This window comes from Gorilla gorilla, chromosome 11 (genome assembly GCF_029281585.2).
Source record: "Gorilla gorilla gorilla isolate KB3781 chromosome 11, NHGRI_mGorGor1-v2.1_pri, whole genome shotgun sequence".
In the NCBI taxonomy this organism is placed as follows: Eukaryota; Metazoa; Chordata; class Mammalia; order Primates; family Hominidae; genus Gorilla; species Gorilla gorilla.
In genome coordinates this window covers 45,674,460-45,694,129 of record NC_073235.2, presented here as the reverse complement: position 1 = coordinate 45,694,129, position 19,670 = coordinate 45,674,460, and the positions used below count along the sequence as shown (strand labels likewise).

The following is a 19,670-nucleotide window of genomic DNA, read 5'->3' as shown; positions in this document are numbered from 1 at the left end:
AAGCATAGCTGAACTATTATTTTTCTTCTTTAATTCAGCTCCTTTAGCTTTATGACTATGAGGTATCTCTAAATTCTATTTTTTTGTTGTTGCTATTCTTGTGTTTTTGCCCTCTCTGTGTCTTCAGGAATGTTTTCTCGGAAATTAGAATATTATTAGATGTTACTAGCCACCTAATATTCTAAACCTTTTAAAGTACCTTAGGTTGAAAAAAATTAAATGCTTATTTTCATCAAGGTTCTGTTGAGGTTAGAGAAAGTGTCTGACTTCACGGAGTCTTCATTGTAACAGGGGATCTATAATATGAACACATAAAATGCTGACTAATAATAATGAGGATAAATAAGTTTTTAAAATAAAGCAGAAAGAAATGCACTAAAGTTGTGCAAGGTGAACAATCACAGAATCAATCAAAGGAATAATTATTATAGGAGTTCAGATGAGAGAAAGGTCAGTCCAAGAAAACTAGGCAGGGGGTTGAGTTTTAGTTGGCTCTCTGAAGTTGAATAGAATTTTAATAGGCATAACGGGGAATACACATCTGATTCCCACTCATTCTCTTAGCCACATTGAACATGGCAGAATGTATTCACAAATGCATGCAGCAGGGAGAGTTTCAGGGCTTAGGGTCGGTAACACAGAGTGTGCCCCAGCATGTCGAAAGCTTGAGTTTTGGTTGGTATCAGGTATCTTTAAAGTCACATCTCAGTCCAATCATGTATTTGTTGGTGGCAGTGGTGTGGGATTAACCAAATCTTCTTTACAGGTGCACTGCTTCACTTAAATACAAAGTAGTCTCTCATCAAGTTATAGCACTTAGCATAATGCCAAGTCCATATAGATGTCCCCACATGGTAAACATTTGTATTATTGTAATGTAAGAGCTCACTGTGAATTGTAGCTGAGGATGGAAGTCAGCAGACATTGTTACAGGAAGAATAATAAAACGCAGAGTTGATTTTCCCTAAGAATCAGAAGCTACAATCAATCAAGAACAGGTTGAATAAGAGTTCAGGGTGGTTTAAAATATAATGGCTCAGAATGTAGGTGGGTGTTGGAAGCTCATTTGCTGAAAAGTGATGGTCAAATGGCAGAGTGAGGCACACAGAGCAGCTCGAAGGTACAGAGCCAGGCCTGACAAAAGGACTTTATACAAACAGGTGGCATAATGATAATAGCAATTTTCTGCAATTTTTATAGAATCTGCATCATGAAGATTTACTTGAGGGGATAATTTACATCTGGCTTTGACTTCCTAAAAATATTTCTAATCCTGGCTAGAGTGCAATATTACTGGTCAGATTATTGAACCTGTATCATGCTCATAACTAACAAACAAAAGCATTACTACCTCTACGACACTGGCCACTGACAGTTCTGATTGAACCTGGAGGGTCCACAAATGCTTTCCATATCTACCCATGACTGACACTTTGATTTGTCATTGGCAATTCAAATCAGTGCCCTGGGTGTGTCCCAGGGGCACTAGTGTCTTTGGGAATCAGCAAAGGATAATGTGTTCCAAAGTTTCATTTATGCAAATAGCCACCTGAATACATGAAATAACTATTTCCTCCTATTTCAAAAGCTTCTTCCTACCTAGGAGGCAACTCGGAAAAGTTATACTGAAAGGAGACAGGAGTTTTGCAGTTATCTGCATGACAACTCAGTTTCTTATGGTCCTCAGGGGACATACAAATAAAGTTGGAATGGATATGCTAAAGCCAGCATCACCAACTCAAATGCCAGATAGGTAAAAACACCCCATGAAGGGGGCCTGGCTGGACTGTTTTGAACTAGGGAGAATTTGCCCCATCTAGAGGAGGCAAGAGATATTTAGCTTCAGCTAGTTATTGCCTGCTTCTTGGGGAAACAGCCCCAGATGCCAGAATTTCTGATTTTTTGAGACATGTCACAAACACAAATTTTCATGTGAAATCTCAGAATGTCAATATGTCAGCTCAATTAGAAAGCAAAAAGGAGAAAGCAAAAAGGAGAAAGCACTGTATAGGCAAAATAAAATACATCTTTAGGTGGAATTCAACATGCCAGTTGCAAGTCGAGAAATTCTAAAGAGGCCCTTGGCCGTGTAGCATTATCTTCCTCATGTGAACCTGCTTCTCTATCCATTAAGGCTTCTATTTGGTAAAGCAGATGCTCCCGAAAAAGACATTTTGTCAATGAAGAAGTGAGTGGAGACTGTGTTTGTAGAGTTCATTTTATGTTGTTTCATTTCTTAATGGATGTTACATGTCAATGGAAAAGGAAATAAAAATGCTAACAAACTTTAAAAGTCTCCAAATTAATTAGTGAGAATGTAAAGTAAATGATGATAATTAGATGACTAGTCAAATCGAAGTTGATTTAAATTTTGTATAATATTGTAAGGGTCTTGTGTGATTCTTTATGATAAGATTTACAAGTGCACTGCTTCACTTAAATACAAAGTAGCATCTCTTCAAGTTTTCAGAATGATTAAAGTTAAATCATAGATAACCCAGAGTAAACAGAATATTTAAAACTTGATGACAAGAGAACACCTTTTCCACAGAAAACCATGGTTACTTTTTTGTGTTACTTGAAAGGCAGCAAGATGTTTCTTAATTTATAATAACTTAAGAGACTAAAATTGAAATTAGGACCAGGCACAGTGGCTGAGGCCTGCATCCCAGCACTTTGGAAGTCCAAGGTGGGAGGATTGCTTGAGGCTGGGAGTTCTAGACTACGCTGAGCAACCCAGCAAGACCCCGTTTCTACAAAAAAATTGAAAAATAGCCAGGATTGATGGTGTGCACCTGTAGTCCTAGCTACTGGGGAGGCTGAAACAGGAGGATTGCTTGCACTTGCACCCAGGAGTTCAAGGCTGCAGTGAGCTACAAACATGCCACTGCACCACTACCCTCCAGCCCAAGCAACACAGCCAGAACCTGTCTCTAAAATAATAAATACATAAATAATTGAAATTAAGTCCAAATGAGGAAATCTGAATAACAAAACTCCTGTTTAGCTATGTAATATAAGCTACTTTCACTATCAGTGAAATGTGATAAAGACTACACTTCTAAGTTTATGCTTTATGGCTGTCATCTTCTAAGTTTTCAAATTTATGACCAACAATTGTTATTTTCTGACTTACCACATTATGTCCTCATCTGTGAACAGCCAGTTAATAGAACAGCTTTAAGAATACCAAGTCAAATGTCCTTAGGGCCAAGCAGGTAATGCAACCTGCAGGAAAACGCCACAACTCTAATGAAAGGCTTTCAAATTCAAACTATTAAAAACACCATTCCAACCAAATAAAAAGTACCTCTGGTGATATTGCCTGGGTGGAGCCGCCACTTGATGGTAACCCCTGTTTAGACTCATCATTCTCACCCTAGAGTGTGAATAGTAGACATGAAGTTGTCATTGTTTTTGATGAGGAAAAGTCTGAAACAGGCCTCTGAAGCATAGGTGAAAAAAAGCAACCAGGGTTCTAGGTACATGTTGGTGATCTTGGGGAACAAGGTTTCATCAAAGCAGTCAGACGGGAGATAGGGGGCTCAGAGTTAGAAAGGGCAGCATGAGTGGTGGCAAGCTCAGGTTAACAGTCAAAAAGTGAGAAACCATCGTCTTAAATGCATGCTGAATCCAATCTAGGTTTCCTGGGCCATTCTCATAGAAAGACTGCTGTCCCATTATCCATATGTAAGAAAAATAAGGAATTGTGAGGTCTCAGTAGAGCCTATTTTGTCTCCTGGTTAATGTAATCACCTTTGCTTTGATGGGGTGCACATTAGTAAAATGGCCAGCAAGTACTTTAAAGGCTACAATGGCATGATAAGAATAAAGAATAGATAAGAATAACGCTAATGATAAAAACTGCTTTGGCAAGTTGTAATTAGATCATGTACAAACCACAATCAACCCCATAAATTATGGCTACTTGAAGGACAATGCTCAGTCAGACCCTAGTAGCAAAGATCAGAGTAAAATTTTTAAGTCAAGAACTTGAAAATTTTGAATGCTCTGTAGAAGTTTAAATTATGTCTGTGTTCAGTTTTCATGTTGAAACAAAAATAGTTATAGACATCAAACATATTAACATTTTCATTCGTATTCATAAAAATTATTATTTCAACATCAGTGAAAAGTTTATCATACATTCAAAAAAGACTAAGGAAGAAGGAAAAAGAAAGAATGATGAATGAAAGAGGCATTATAAATCTAACCAGATAAGAATACTAGCAGCTTGACTTGTTACCGAAGAAAGTACTTCAATAGCTTGGGTACACCAAACACAAGACATACGAAATAGGTCAAAGTGCGCAAGGGAGTTTAAAGTAGGTTAAAATCAGGTGGAATTCTTATAATTTGAAGTTTAAAAAAATCAAAGCTTGTCATTTGAGATATACAACACACAGAAATTCATCCTACAGGAGGTGAACGTCTCTTTTTTACAGGCCATTTTTAAGCATGGTGTACGGTGTTTGTGGTAAAATGCAAGGCACACGAGGTGAACGTTTCTTTTTTACAGGGCATTTTTAAGCATGGTGTAAAGTATTTGTGGTAAAATGCAATGTACACGACACTAATACTAGTTTGAAGAGGTGGTGGTGGCAGTGGCAATGAGGATGTCTAGGTAGCTAACAGCAGAGTCTGGGCTATTCCAGGTAAAGATTCTACCTCACTTGAATGTAACCTCCTAGAGGACAGAGAAACTTTTTGGTTTATGTCCCCAGCCTTCAAAGGAGTCTCTGACATACTGTTACTGCCAATAAAAATGAACAAATAAATAAATAAATAGATGAAATGAATAGATGAAACGTGTTCTCCTATTTCCCACTTTGGGGACTCTTAGAGGGAAACACACGGGGCAGGATTGAGATGGTGACCACTCAACGAGCAGGAATTATTAATGCAGAGACCTTAGGACACACCATTAGAGTAAAATTTCCTAGGATCTATAAACTATTAGAGGACACCAGGGTGAAAATAACAACAGCGAGATTCCCTTAAATATAGGGCTGTGTTACCCAGATTGTGTTGTGGATGAGAATAATCGGGATGTCACGTGAATAACCTGTCTAAAAGTCAAAGCTAACTCATTAGCATTTTCAAGACAAGAAAGAAGACATTTTTTCTTTCTTTCTTTCTTTCTTTCTTTCTTTCTTTCTTTCTTTCTTTCTTTCTTCCTTTCTTTCTTTTTTTCCTTCCTTCCTTCTTTCTTTCTTTCTTTCTTTCTTTCTTTCTTTCTTTCTTTCTTTCTTTCTTTCTTTCTTTCTTTCTTCTTTTCTTTCTTGACGTTAAAGGCATGGAGGTTAAGGATAGTACATCCAGGAATGTAAATTTCTTTCCTATTTGATCATGTGTTATTGGCATTAATACTGTCAATAATTCATGGTAAAAGAGGAAGTTGCCATGAAAGGTTACCCATTGTCAGCCTGTAATCAATAGGTAAGACCACAGTGTGTGATGTATTATCAAGTATCAGCCAGATTCACTTTCTCATGGCTTTAAAAACAGTGGTAGTTACACTCAGTTTGTCTAACCTGAGCTAAGCTTATTTGTTCATTAACCTTTCACCGCTGATTACAGAATATCCCTTGAATACATTTTTTTAAGTACAGAATATCAGCTCTTGCTATTTAATTCGTGTGTTCTGGCAGTGGGCCTCTAGGATTTGCCCCATGTTTTGATGTTGGCGTTTACATTAGAGCAAACAAAACTGTCACTTTGTTTTCCTGTCTTCCTATATTGGGTCACTTTGTGCTACATGATATGATCTAAGACAATTCAATGCAAGGAGACACATGTCCCTTCTCATTGGAAATATGAAGACAGCAGCTTTATTTTACCCTGTGGGAAAGAAAGCAGGTTTAGTGTCCAAAAGTAGTGGAGGAAAGTTGGTGTCATCACTATTCTTCCTTCACAGAGATAATGTAAGAGCATAAGGCAAGAACAGCGCTGGTTTCTTCACAAAGGAATAAAAAGAGATCAGTACTTTTGTCATTTATGTTTATGGTACTGTGGAAAGGTACTTACACAAAAACAAAACTACCATTTCTGAACACTTTCAAATACATTTTAAATCTAATAACATCTTGGAATCTCAGAAAAAAAGTTTATTGAAATCACCTCGTAAGGGATACATAAAAAAGAATAATGATTAATCATTTGGCTTCTTTGATTTAGGAAGTAAAAGCATGATTTATTTCCGTTTGATATTCAGGGTTTCTGACATCTAAAACATTTTGATACTTACACATTTATACTTAATTTTGTTTTGTAGTTTCCAAAAATTTCACTAAAATAGTGATATATAAAATAATTTGGACATAAACTGATAACACGTCTGTGTCAGCCAGTGTAATTTTTGTTATCAATGGTTTTTGCACATGGAAAACTGCACCAGATATAACGGTGACTATAGTGCTTACTGGAAGCAACATGCTGCTTTTTCTCCAGAAAAAAAAAAGCATGCAATGTAGTAATAATAATGATGACATGAAATGTAATAATAATAATGAGGAGGAAATTCAAGAGGAAGAGGAGAAAAAAAATCAAGTAACTGAATTTCCCCTGGGTTTTTTCATTTTTCCCCATTCTGTCCTTTTTCTCTGGGTATGTGATTTATCTTTAACTTCAGTACATCCATAAATCTGCTTGACATATGACAACTATATGCCCTATTACAAATCAAATTCCATATCTCTTCCCCCAATAAACTTATTGTCAGTGCATTGGAAGTGAATAGGAATCATAAAAATCCATCACCTCAAAGGAGAAGCATATGAGATTTCATATAGAGAAGATGGCATCATTTCGGTGAGAGTGCCACGTTGCTGTACATTTGCTAATTAGTTGTAACATGCATTAATGTAAAAAAAAGTCTTTGCCTTACATGTTATTGTTTGGAGATGGTTCTGCTTATCAGTTTTTAATATGCTCTTTGAAAACTGACACGTACTTTACCCACATCTCTTTAGGAACACAGGGATTCAAAGGCTGGATAAAATACTTTAATGCTTCCCAACACAAACCTGAGAGGATAATTAAACAGATGGTAACAATAAACCGAATCTGAACACATCAGGGACTGAAGTCCCTTATTAAAAGCCTTGCACACTGAAGGCAGTGGAAAGAAAAAGAATGAAACAAAAAAACAAAACTCTGGGGAAATGTATTAGCAGACAACACCTTTATGTCTGCCTTGACCTCCGAAGCAGAGGCTAATCAACCGTTTAGGGATGGGTTTCCTACCACCTAGGAGAGGCCATGCAAGAGGTCTCCTGCACTCTCTGAGGAGCAGAAAGGCAAAGTAATTGTGTGATTCTCAAGGAATGCAACTGTTCCTCAGGCTTGCCTTCGAAGGTGTCATTTTTAGACACACAAATTTTATAGCTATAAACACACCGCCGCCCCCGCTTATATCGCCTCCTCCAAATAGCAAATCCTTCTAAGTCAGAGGACTTGTGCTTTTCTTCTGCCAAAGGGCAAAAACTAGGTACTATAGATTTCTGTGATGACACAGATATTCTGAATATTTTCTGCCACATTCTTGGCAATAGAATGATCTCTTATTTATTCTATCCTTGAAACATATTGGAAGTCTACTTGTTTCTCTGATCTTATTGTCAGCTTGTCCTGAGTTATATTTACAGAAGAAGAACCTTGAGGCAATCTTGATATTTCAGCTTGTAAATATATATGTTATTATTTTCTCCTGGAATATAAAAATAGGTCCAAATATAAATTATATATAAATATATCTCTCCATATATTTCTATATATCTGTATATAGATATGTATATATTCTATATATCTATATAAAGAAATGTGTGTGTATATATACATATACTACCTGTACACATACATAGAATCTACTGTACACAAGGAAGAGTCTAGTTATTATGGAGGCCTGCGAAAATGTTATTGTGCCATCGCACAGGCAAAGATGCTACCGTGCCATTACATAAGGCACTTACAACTTAGGGGATAATTGAGTCAGTGTTTGCTGTTCTGTTTCTCAACCTGCTTCAGCTCTCTGCTTCACTTGCCAAGATTTTAAAGTGCCATTTATCAGAAACATTCAGCATCAGTACAGCAATGATTTAGCTTAACTAAGTGCTAGCAAGCAAAGGATAATATTTGACATACTGTGTTTTAGGTTAATCAGGGTTATAATGATGATCTATTAAAATACATTTTTGAAAATTGAGGCAGATATTAAAATGGGAAGACATACAGGCATAAATAAATGTAAATTAAATGGTAAACACCATTTTCTAGCTTGCCTTTTACCTGTTCGTGAGTGCACACTGCCATTAAACACTCTCCAGTTTTAATTTTTGGGTGTTAATATCTGGTAAATATGTAAAGAATGTTCCCATCTGCTGATACAATTGTATGTAAAGCGACACATATCACCTTGGGAGTTTGCCATAAATTAAACCTCTCTTAATAATATTGACTATGGTTCCAAAGTTATTTTAAGAGTGAAGAGTATTATAAGAATTAAATAAGAGATGCTGCAAAAATTTAGTGGAAAAGCATAGTTGCTGGCACACAGCGTATTAGGTAACCTTTTTTAATTAGAATGTACACTTTTAGATTACTGATTATGAACATCAGGGGACCCGAGATTTTGATTCATCAGTAATTCTCCTTTATGTCTACACTAAGATGTAAAAATGAGACCTCTGGCTCTAACTCTGTATTTCAGAGTCTTTCCATGCTGTTGCAGAAGCTGTGTTACCTGTAATCTCTAGTACTGCTCTGCCCCCTTGTGCTGCTGCAGTGAACTCGACAGAGGAACAGTGTGCCTTCGTCTTTGTACATGAACTACAGAAAAACCCCACTGTCACTTCTCACTTTTCTGGTAAGTTCAAGGTCAGTGTCTAGCTATTTTCAGCTCATCTCTTCTTGATCCATGCAGAGAAATGACAAGGTAACGTGATTCGGGGTCAGCTGTATTACAGGAACCGTTACATAAACGGAGAAAGTGAAAATCAATCCTAGCTGACAGTGACTTCAGGATAATCAGCGCTCACTGGATGCCTCTGTCAGTTCGCCTGCATCAAACACCGTGTGACTTCTGTCAGATCTTTTTAATAAAACTATATTCTCACTTTCAGCAACCTAAATACATGTTCCACTGGAACCGAATTTTTTAGACTATTTTAGCCCTCTAGATTTGTAAACTATCCCAATATTTCCTTGAAACATCTCATGAATGATATCTGTCATTCCATGGTTTGTTATTGACCTGAGATGAAAGGTGTTACTGTGAAACACGCCACCCTTTGGGTGATCTAGGTGAGCCCTCCTACAGACGGCCGCATCTTCTGCCTTGAACTCAGCACCACAATCTCAACAGCATTTCCCAAATCATCCTCAGCTCTCACTCTTCCCTCCTACTCGGTAACAGAACACTTAATCAATCATTTCTTATTGGGAGAACAGCTTCTTGCTCCGTTCTAGTTGTTCATTGTTGCTTTCCTCTCTACCTTTGTATTTTCCACTAGTTCATTTCCTCCTCATATAGAATTGGAAGCAGTATTTGACAAGATGTTCCATGTTAGAGGCATTCTCGCTGACAGCACCTGATCTGTCAGTCTTGAGAAGGAGCTATTTTATCCCACCAACCTTGTGGTCCCTTGAAATTGTGAGGCACTCAGTACTCAACTGAAGTACAATTTACCATAATATTAGTTGTCAGCAAATTCAAAGACGGAACTCCTAAAGCTATAAAATGGATTAGAAGCAATTTAAAAAAAAATTAACAAACTAGAGTAAGAGTATACTGTCAACAAACAAATGCTCCATCATAGGACTGTAATTTGGAATTTTAATTACCCCTCTGCTCTGTAACAAAACAATGTCTGAACTGGCAGCGATTTGAATCTCTCACAGGTCATTGAGCATTCTAGTTAATTACTCTATGAATAGCCTGTTTTTCTCCCCTCTGGAAACACGTTTCTAATGGCAGTCAAGGTCTGACAAATGTGTCATCTACATAATTAGCTAGGAAGCAACACAAAACATTAAACATGCTTTGTGCCGACAACTATCAAAACATTTCATTTGTTGTCAATTATTCATTACTTTGTAGGTTCTGAAGGGGTTGTTATTATGGAAATAAGTCCAGATGCTAACAAGGTTAGAGTTTTGGATTCAAATTAGTAATCAGAGGACTAACTTTTTAAAAAATGTATCTCATGTACATTCAGCACCGTGTTCAATCAGTAGGAGATTATAAACAAATTTAGCTATGCTCAGGTTAAGATGGAAATGGTGCAGCCACATATGTGGATGTGAGAGCCCTAGCTCTTTCTTTGAAGTATGGACTCTTCACTGTCGTCATAAACTTTCTGAACCTTTTGGCAAGTCCGATTTGTGCTTGGTAAATAGAGTTAAAGATTTTCACAGCATGAGATGGCAAAGGGTGGCATGGACAAGGAAAGAAATCTCCAGTGGTTTTTGAATCTTCTTCTCCCCTGGGGCATATTGTGTGAAAGTCAAAATTCTAGCTAACAAACTTTTTCATTTGTTCTACAGCATGTCTGCAAAATACCTTAGAAAACCTTCGAATTTCATGCTTATTTGTTTGTTGCTGTTTTTAAAATCTTGTTTCTTTTATTATTTTAATATTGTATAGAAAGCACTGTCTTGAAAGCAGCACTCCTAATGTATATAGAAAATATTAAAAAATCTCAACAAAATTGCCCTCCCAGTGGTAAAGAAAATTGCAGTGGAAGACACATTATTGTGTAGTCATATCAGAGGCCTGGATCTTTGGAGAGTCTCACTCCACTGTCCTCCAGCTTTTCCTTATAAACCAAAATGGCTTACAAATGTCATCCACAATAGTCCAATAAAGATTAGGAACAAAACACTGTCCTTACATTGATGAGATAAGAGAGATTTAACTGAAGAATGCAGTGTATAAGAACAGTTCATAAGGCTTGTTCTTGAATCAGAAAAATAGAATTTAAATTATATTTGTGTGTGTCTAGAATTTAATTGAGATGATCAGTTTATTTTCTACATAATGTTTGGTCAGATGCCTGTACTACAGAGCTAGATAAAAGGAAAAGAAAGAAAACAAATTCTATCAGGGAAATCAAGAAGACCCGTTATCTACAGGGTGTGCAAAATATGTCAGGAAATAATTCTACCCTGAGCGCTGAGAATGCCCAGTTAATAAAAAAAGATCAGCCACTCGCTACGAGAAAATAATTGTCTGTATCTATGTTTTTCAAAGCAAAAATACAGACACATCTTACACTAAATAGGACACATTAAAATAAGCTTTAATAATCTTTATGCAGAAGGAAACTAATCCATTTTCAGATCATCCGATCCACAGCAATAAAAGGAAATCATCAAACTAAAAACAATTTTAGAAATGGCTGCAGACTCTCATTTAATTAACATGCAACAGATCATATATTTATGAGGAAGTCAAAATATTTAGGAATCCTATAATCCTGTAAGCCTTAATGTGGTATAAAAACAACAAATAAATGCAAAGTGTTACTGTTACACATGCCTGCCTGATCAATGGTTTTCACATATTGATCTATAAATGGAGTTGACAGTCTGTGTTGGCTGCACATTTTCCAAGCAGCGCTATTTTTGCACAAAACCAATACGGGCAATTACCTTTGTTTGAGATGCCAAGTCTTATCAATTCAATGTGATTTAGTGTCATTTTAATTAAATATCAGGATCCACTTCAGGACAATTTATACAAACAAAGCCTCAAACCTAACTATAAGCTTGATTTGAAGTAAACATGGACAAGCCCTACAATCTCATAATATTTCTTAAAAACTCTACTAAACAGAAGGTTTATATTTTTAGTAGCAATTTTTATGTCTGCTTTTTTGGCTAGCCACAACTTTGGCAAGTATCCTATAATCACAGAAGTAAGAAACAAAAGAAAATTGTTTCCTCTTTTTTCTGATAATATATTTAAAAACTGAACAAACAGTCTGTTAATGGAAGTAAAAGGAATCTTGTATGTTAATGTTTAAAAATGGCTCCACCTAAGTCTTTATCTGAACACCAATAAAAAATATTTTCCTGTTCATGATGGCCATGAATGAAGTAATGCCGTTCTGTGGCGTTTACAAGATGGAAACGGTGAATATTCATACACGTTGTTGCTTAAGACACCAGCATTAAATGCCGAAACTACTCTTGCCTGCAAATCATATGTCTGCAGTTTCCTGATTCGGGCTATTTAAACTCCTCATTAATATCTATTCTAAACTGTGTATTAGGCAGGAGCATCTCTCATAAATAACATCAAGGCCACATTAAACCTTTTGCAATAGCTATTTGCTGCAATGCACATTGGTCTTTTTAGCCCTTAAACAGGCACAGTTCACTTGCCCCCATCTATTGGCCCTCAGCTGTCTGATTTCCTGTTTAGCACATTCTGGTAAATAAGCTGTCTACCTTTAAAAGGTCTCACTCTGGTGCTCAGGACGGGACAACAAATCACTGAGACCAAAGACTGTTCTTTCCCCACCAAAGGGAGCTCTCCAGATCTCTCTTACAGATGGGCGATTTTCTTGCAAACCACTTCCCCCTCTCGAAACTGCCCACCTCTCCAACATTTCCCACGTCAAAAAGTAACTTCTTTGAATTTTGAAAAGGCATTGATTTTATTAACCAAATTTTAGAATGATTATTTGATGTCTAAAGAAAATGATGCACATCACCAATAAAATACTAATGGAGGATTCATATCTGTTTTACTGAGATGCTTTCCTGCAACATTTAGGTTATCAAAATTTGTAACTTAACAAGTAAATTCACCTACGTTTGCATAGCTTAGGGTTGGATAAATGTTTATATTGGCATTTCATAGCATTCCTCATTTAAGATAACTAAGAATCAAAGCTTTTACGACATATACAGGAGAATTTTGTATTGTGTTCTAAGTTAAGAGTCATATTAAAAACATTTTAATTGAACAAAATTTACTAGAGGAATTTATGAATTTGTGAGAAAATTACAGAATTGGTTTGACTCTAGAATATTTTATCATTTTTGTAATGAATTAAGTCATGATGAATGTAATATCAGATCCTTGTGTTATTATATAGTCCAGTAAGTCTTATTGGATTTGCATAATTGTTATACTAGTGAACAAGTAGTATGCATATGCTATATATATTAAGTAGGATGCATGACATATGTATGATCTCTAAATACTTTTGATTTTTTTCTGTACAGACTACATGTATGTGCCTCTGTCACAACAAACCCTACTGCATGTGAATATGTGCCCACATTTTTAGTACCCATCTCTTCCCACCTCTAAATTCAAAATCTCCCCCTTGACCTCACCCCACCACCCAACTTCTGAAAAATCAAGTTCTTAGTTTAGCTTGAGCAGATAACTTTAACAGGCTTGTTTGAATAAATATGCCAAAATACTTTACATTCTGTCAGTATCTAGTCAGAAAATTGTGCATGGAAAAAAGAGATGAAAAGAACTGAGACAGAAAGAAAATTAGTGCCATGGCAAGCTTTCAATACAGTATCTCTGAGCCAAGTTTTCTCGGTGAAATGACACATCCTCACTAAAATACCCCTTTTATATAATTATGCACTGAGCACACATAACCAAAAGTAACTTTTATTTTTGTTCCTTATCGAGGAATACATATTGCCCAGGCTAAGAATGCGGAAACAAAAGCTGGGATAATTATAGCTAATTTAACTTTGGAAAACTCTTATTCTCTAGCAGTCCAGCATACAACCCCCCAAACTAAAGTTATGTAACAAGGTAATATCAACAATGAGAAACTGCATGATAAAATCCTGCCCAAAAGTGAAAAATGCTAATTTTGTCTCATTTAGCAGCTGGATACAGAAATGCTCATTAGTTTTAAGAGGGTTAATCCTTTTAACTTTTGCATATTGATATGCCAATTATGCCTAATTGTACAAGAGGCATCAGTCAAGGTAATAGTGCATAAACACATGAAAGTTATTAAGTACATCCCAACATGTAATAAAGTAGGTGTTAATTGGTAGCTGAGTTCTGCGGGCTATTGAGGTGGATAATTCATTGAGAGATGGATCACTTGTAATTTCTCTCCATAATTCCTTTTGCAGTCTCATGCTGTGATGTTTTCATGCTTGTCAAAAACAACTGCGGCATAGTGCCTTTTGTTAAACACAGCCAATAAAATATGTTAGGCATCATTAAATATACTTAACTTTTAAACTTTTTCAAAGGTACAGTTCTTACTGATAATACATTATAGAGATTCCAATAATTTACTCTAACCACTGTCTCAAGTTCATAGTTGATGAACATTTTAGCTGGTTTAAAAGCAAAGCCAGGCTGGCAGTGTTGTACCTCCCAGGAGACAATACTTTTAAATGAGAAAGTAAATAAAGGAAAATGCATATCTCATTAGTTACTTTATCTAAGGATGTAGTTCTCACTCCCCAAATATAATCACTGGCTTCCTCATGCTAAATTTGTCTACAACACCTGAGGAAAGAATGATGAAAATCACATATTTCTCAAGTTCCTGAGATGGCTGTGGGTTAATTTTTTGAGTGAAAAATGGGGAATAAATACAATTGGTAACATGCTACTCAGCAAGTTTATCTCATTTAATAACTCAGTTAGGAAGCTGAATATTTCATAGGCCCCTATGATATTAACAGAACCCTCAATTAATAGCTCACATGTTTCTGCAGGGTGACTGGAACTCAGCCTGTCCCCAGCTAACCTATTTCTCCTCACTCTTGCTCTCACTGTGAGAAACAAAATAGATCTGGGGTCCAAAAGAGTGGCTAACATTGCATAAATAATTTTGTAACATCCTATGGCCTCAGCTGCAAGTTACCACCATTATGGAAGAAAATTAACCAGAGGAGACTCATCGCAATCAGTGGGTTTAGTGGCTCAGGATGCGTGCAGGGCCAGCGACACAATTGGCAGTAGAGTTCATCTCTAACTATTTTATTTCAAATCTTCCTAATGACACATTATCGAGACAAAATGGCTTCCTCTCCAAACCTTAAATAGCCACAGCATTTCAATCCTTTAAGCCCACTCCAAATCAAATCATAATTTCCAGTATTGTATATTATTGGGAGATTTTAAGGAAGAGATTTTCACATTTTTTTTTTTTGAGATTTTTTTTTTCTCAATTCATTCTTAGCTAATTTTAGCCTCTGGCTTTTCAAAGTGATGTACTGTATTTGGAAGTACAAACACCACATGCTAGCATAACCTCATTATTTTTATGACACTGAAGCATGATAGTAGAGGCCCTTAAAATGAGTCAAAGGTGCTCTTCAGTCTAGCTCCAAATCCACTTTATCACTCTGGATTAAGCCCAGCTCTTCTCTTGCAACTGGGGATATTATCATGACTGTAAGTATGCAAGATAAAATGCATTACAAAAACAGTTTTCTCATGCACATTAGGAAAACAAATAAAACAAGACTAATTAGCTTTTTTTTTTTCCTTTTACAAAATTCTGTATGACAAGGAACTTGGGATATTTGGGGTATTTGACTTACAGGTTCAGTGACCTTCCCGACATCGGTGAGGATCATGGATTTACTTTGGCTGAGCCTGTCATGGTGGCTGTTGGCATTTTTGATTCTCATTTGCACAGCTCCTGTGCCTTGGCGGGTAGAATTCAGTGTTTCCAAGGAAGTATCAGAATTCGTAGATTTCTGCATATTATAGTGCTATCCTGATAAAATATAAAATGTATTATGTTATTCTAAACATACACTTTTCCATGAAAACTCTTGATGGGGTGTCTCTAGTAATCATTAGGATATTAAAAGTTGATAAACAAGAGTCTTCACCTCTCTGACTAGTGAAGAAAAAAGTAGTTCCTTTGTAAGTTATTTTGTCAGTTGGGACCTTTACATGTGGATAGCACTATACAGAACAGAGGACTTCAGAAGTTTATAGGTAGCACAATGATAGACTGTGTTTCTCAATTCCATTAATAAACTCCTAACAGTAATGAGATACAGTTTTCCTTATATAGAAATGGTGTTGCCAACCAATTGTCTTGAGGACATATGCTTTTTAATCCACAACTTCACTGGTCTATTACCCACTTTACCCCTACATGCTACCATCGGCACCCGTTCTTGGTGAACAAAAATCTCTATGAATAAAGACAAATTTAAGTGAGTAAAATTGGTGTCAGAGCAAAACAGACCCCAGAGCCCCTACCCCCACTCACAATACTCACAGGGGGAAATTAAAATTCCTTCATCCACTGCCATCTGCCAACTGAACTAGATTTGCTAGCTTAGTTGGACATCGTATTTATAAAGAATATGAAGAAAAAAATCAGCACCATTTATTTTAATAGAAGGAGTCTGATTTAGGCAAGAAAATTTAGTATGGACACACTTTAAAGGAGCAGCAATGAGAAAAAATAGAATTTGGAGGAAGAAAACAAAGAGAACTAAACTGTGGCAGCACCAGAGGGTGGACCGGTAGAGCTTTAGCTGAGCCCCTCATCCATAATCCTCTTCAAATGTCCCTCCCCAAAAGTTCCTCAAGTGAACACAGCATCTCATTACGAACAGAATGGTTGCAATACAAACACATCTTCTCATTTTCTGGAAACAGCCCTCTTCTTGTCTGATTCTTGTCTCCAAGTCTAACCTAATAGACACCCTATAGCGGGCTCCGAGCACTGTGTACAGTGAACAAAACTGTGACTAGTCAGTTATGGGAGCGAATATAATCCAAAAGAAGAATCATGTTTTAAGGAGGCAAGTGTATAGCCACCCCAATGTTTGTTGGACAATGAGGCTAGAATCATTCATTCTAATGGCCAAGCAGGCAGACACTAAGACGAACAGAAAAGGAAATATTTTGATAGGAGGAAAATTGTTACTTTACAATAAATACCAGTAAGGCAATTAAATGACAAATTAGAAAAGAAGCTAATACTTAGTATCTACTATGTGCTAAGCAATGTGCTCAATGGTTGATTCTCAAAAAACTCTTATAAAATAGCCATTAAACCCATATTTTTATAAGAAAAAAATGAGGATCAGAGAGACTCATAATTTTTCCAGTAAAACAGGCAGGCAGAAAGAGGTGGAGGAGCAGGTATTTTATTCCCAAAAGAAGACCCATATGTCTATCAACAGGTGAACAGATAGACACATTTTAGTTTATGCAATGAAAACAATAAACCATAAAAAGGAACAGACTATTGATGCATAAAACCACATAGATGAATTGCAAATTTATTCTGCAGAGTGAAAGAAACCGAAAAAAAAGAAGAGGAAGAGGAGGAGGAGGAGGAAGAGGAGGAGGAGGAGGAGGAGGAGGAGGAGGAAGAAGAAGAAGAAGAAGAAGAAGAAGAAGAAGAAGAAGAAGAAGAAGAAGAAGAAGAAGAAGAAGATTTACTATATAATTTCATTTATATAATATTCTCAAAAATACAAACTAAGGTATGCTAACAGAAAGCTGATCAGTAATTCCTTAGGGAAAGGATAGAGGCAAGTATGGATCACATTGAGCAAAGTTTTGGCAATGATGGGTATGTCTGTTACCTTGATTGTGGTGTTGGTTTCATAGGCATTTACACATATTAAAAATGAACAAATTGTATACTTTAAACACTTGCACTTTATGATTCTTCAGTTATAAATCACGAAGATGTTTATAGAAAAGTTGTTTTAGCAATTGCTTAGCCAATTTATTTTGCTCTTATTTTCCTTTTTGTATGCTTACATGAGTAATGTATTATTCAAAATTATCTAATTGAGAATGCAAGAGTTTTTTTCAATAAGTATGAAATAAAAATTTGAAGTATGTATTAAGAAGAAAATCATATATTTTTCTAGAAAAATATTTTCTCCTCTGAGTGCCTTCAAGGGTTGATTTCCCACATTATTCAATAGATTCAAACTCTAAGGACAGTGTGTTTGTAATATTGGTGGATGAAATCACTCAGGCCGAAGCCACTCTCTTCTGGCCAAGAGCATCTAGCCACGGTGTTTACATAGCCCAACCGTACACCATTTATAGGACATGTTGCTTCCTCAGAAGCTGGACAAATTTCAGTGTCAAATCAAAATTTGCATTCCTATATTGATTTCACAATCAAACCATAATTTGCCTAGTGATATGCTACTGTCAAAAGGCTGGATTCATTACAAAGCCTTTTATCTGGCTTCCCCACCTCTGTTTTCATGGGGACAAGCTGCAGAAAACACTTTCAAGATTTTGCTTTCTTAGATCTTTCCATCAGGCGGATCTCTCTCTCTACCACAATGTTAATGTTATTTCTCTCAATTTGCTCACTGTCTGTCCTCCAGCCCTCACTTCCTTCTCCATCTGACCCTGTCGTTACATTTTGTTGACACCCCCTCCACTCAGTTTGTTCTCTTTATTCTGCTTCCCACGTACTTTGCTCTGCAAGGTCATTGACTTGATGCTATTTCATAATTGTTCTTCTATTGTTAAATATTTGGGGATTTCTAATTTTGCAGACCACTATATTGCTCTGGGAAGATAGAGAAAAATGACACAAAACCTCATCTTAAAGATTTCTATCAACAGAAAACATACATATACCCCTTCGACCTTTACTGAGATTCTCCTAAGTGGCAGGCACCATTTTAGAGACTAGAGATAATCTTTATCAAGTGCCCCAGAGTTTGGTGAGGGCAATAGAGAAACAATCAATAATTAACTGAGAATAGGGCAGTGCCCAGGTGGGGAGAGGAGCAATGGCATTAAACTCAGGTGGAAGTGGGAGGTGGAGAGAGAGGAAGTCTGCAAGAGAAGATCAGATTACACCAGAGCTAAGTCAGTGCAGGCTGGACATTTCTGGCAAAGGATTTGGCAATGCAAAGGTGTGCAGATACCTGGGATATTATAAGGTAGGTATTGAAATATGTCATGAAGGGACATAAAGTACCAGGGAAGTTCAAAGAAAGAAAGAAACAATGGATTTCATAGAGAAGGTAGCATTTGACCTCTCTGTGGGGATATCTGATCATCTCGCTTATCTTTCATCTGGCTGAATGATTGACTGAGAGTCCCATCCCTTCTAACCCAACCAGTACCAGAGGGGCTGGTATTCTAGACACTCTGAGGAAGAGAATGTGTGTTGTCCTGGATGTACATAACACACAATGTTTTTTTGTGGATGAATTGAGAATGGAGATGAATTGAGAGGGAAGCAGAGCCCTGCTGCAGGACAGAAGGAGGACAGTTGAGGATGGAAATCTAACAGGATGATGACAGCTGTGCCAGTGGCTGTGGGACCTGTGACTGCTGTACTTGTGGGTTCAGAGATGACTTCCTCTGATTCATCCCATTAGGAACCTCTCATTCCAAGCAGACAGGGCTGTTTCTAGGCCATATTTTGCAGGTTGTTTTGGGGTCCCACTTAGAGCCCTTTCTTTATTCCCTTTCAACTCCCCAGTTTCCCCCTGCCTACATCCTAACAGTTTTTTCTCTAGTAGACACCCTATAATCCTTTTCATATTTCAGCTGCCAGAGCACCCACTGCAGCATTCACTTAGGCTTACTCTAACTACAGAGTCAAAATTTATAAAAATTTCCATCATCCATTCTTTCTTACCTCTGAATCACTTAGATGTATATGGGAGGGGGATGATTAGACTAGCTAACACAATGTTAT

The 19,670-nt window shown here is 36.8% G+C and overlaps 1 protein-coding gene and 1 long non-coding RNA gene across 7 annotated transcripts in view; one reads left to right on the top strand and one right to left on the bottom strand.

The window, feature by feature from the left end:
* Positions 1-17,326, top strand: part of LOC109026021 (uncharacterized) — a 48,007-nt gene extending 30,681 nt beyond the window's left edge. For all 3 annotated transcript variants that reach the window (XR_008677667.2, XR_002005023.2, XR_010129566.1), the window contains exons 5-6: positions 8,708-8,863; positions 17,271-17,326. This is a non-coding gene — a long non-coding RNA (uncharacterized lncRNA). The remainder of the gene's footprint in view (positions 1-8,707; positions 8,864-17,270) is intronic.
* The window catches only part of ARHGAP15 (Rho GTPase activating protein 15), a 689,959-nt gene that overhangs the window by 589,753 nt on the left and 80,536 nt on the right, over positions 1-19,670 (bottom strand). For all 4 annotated transcript variants that reach the window (XM_055380099.2, XM_063694808.1, XM_063694810.1 and 1 more), the window contains exon 2: positions 15,550-15,728. In XM_055380099.2, the coding sequence (XP_055236074.1) occupies positions 15,550-15,714 (165 nt within the window). In that variant the 5' untranslated portion in view covers positions 15,715-15,728. The remainder of the gene's footprint in view (positions 1-15,549; positions 15,729-19,670) is intronic.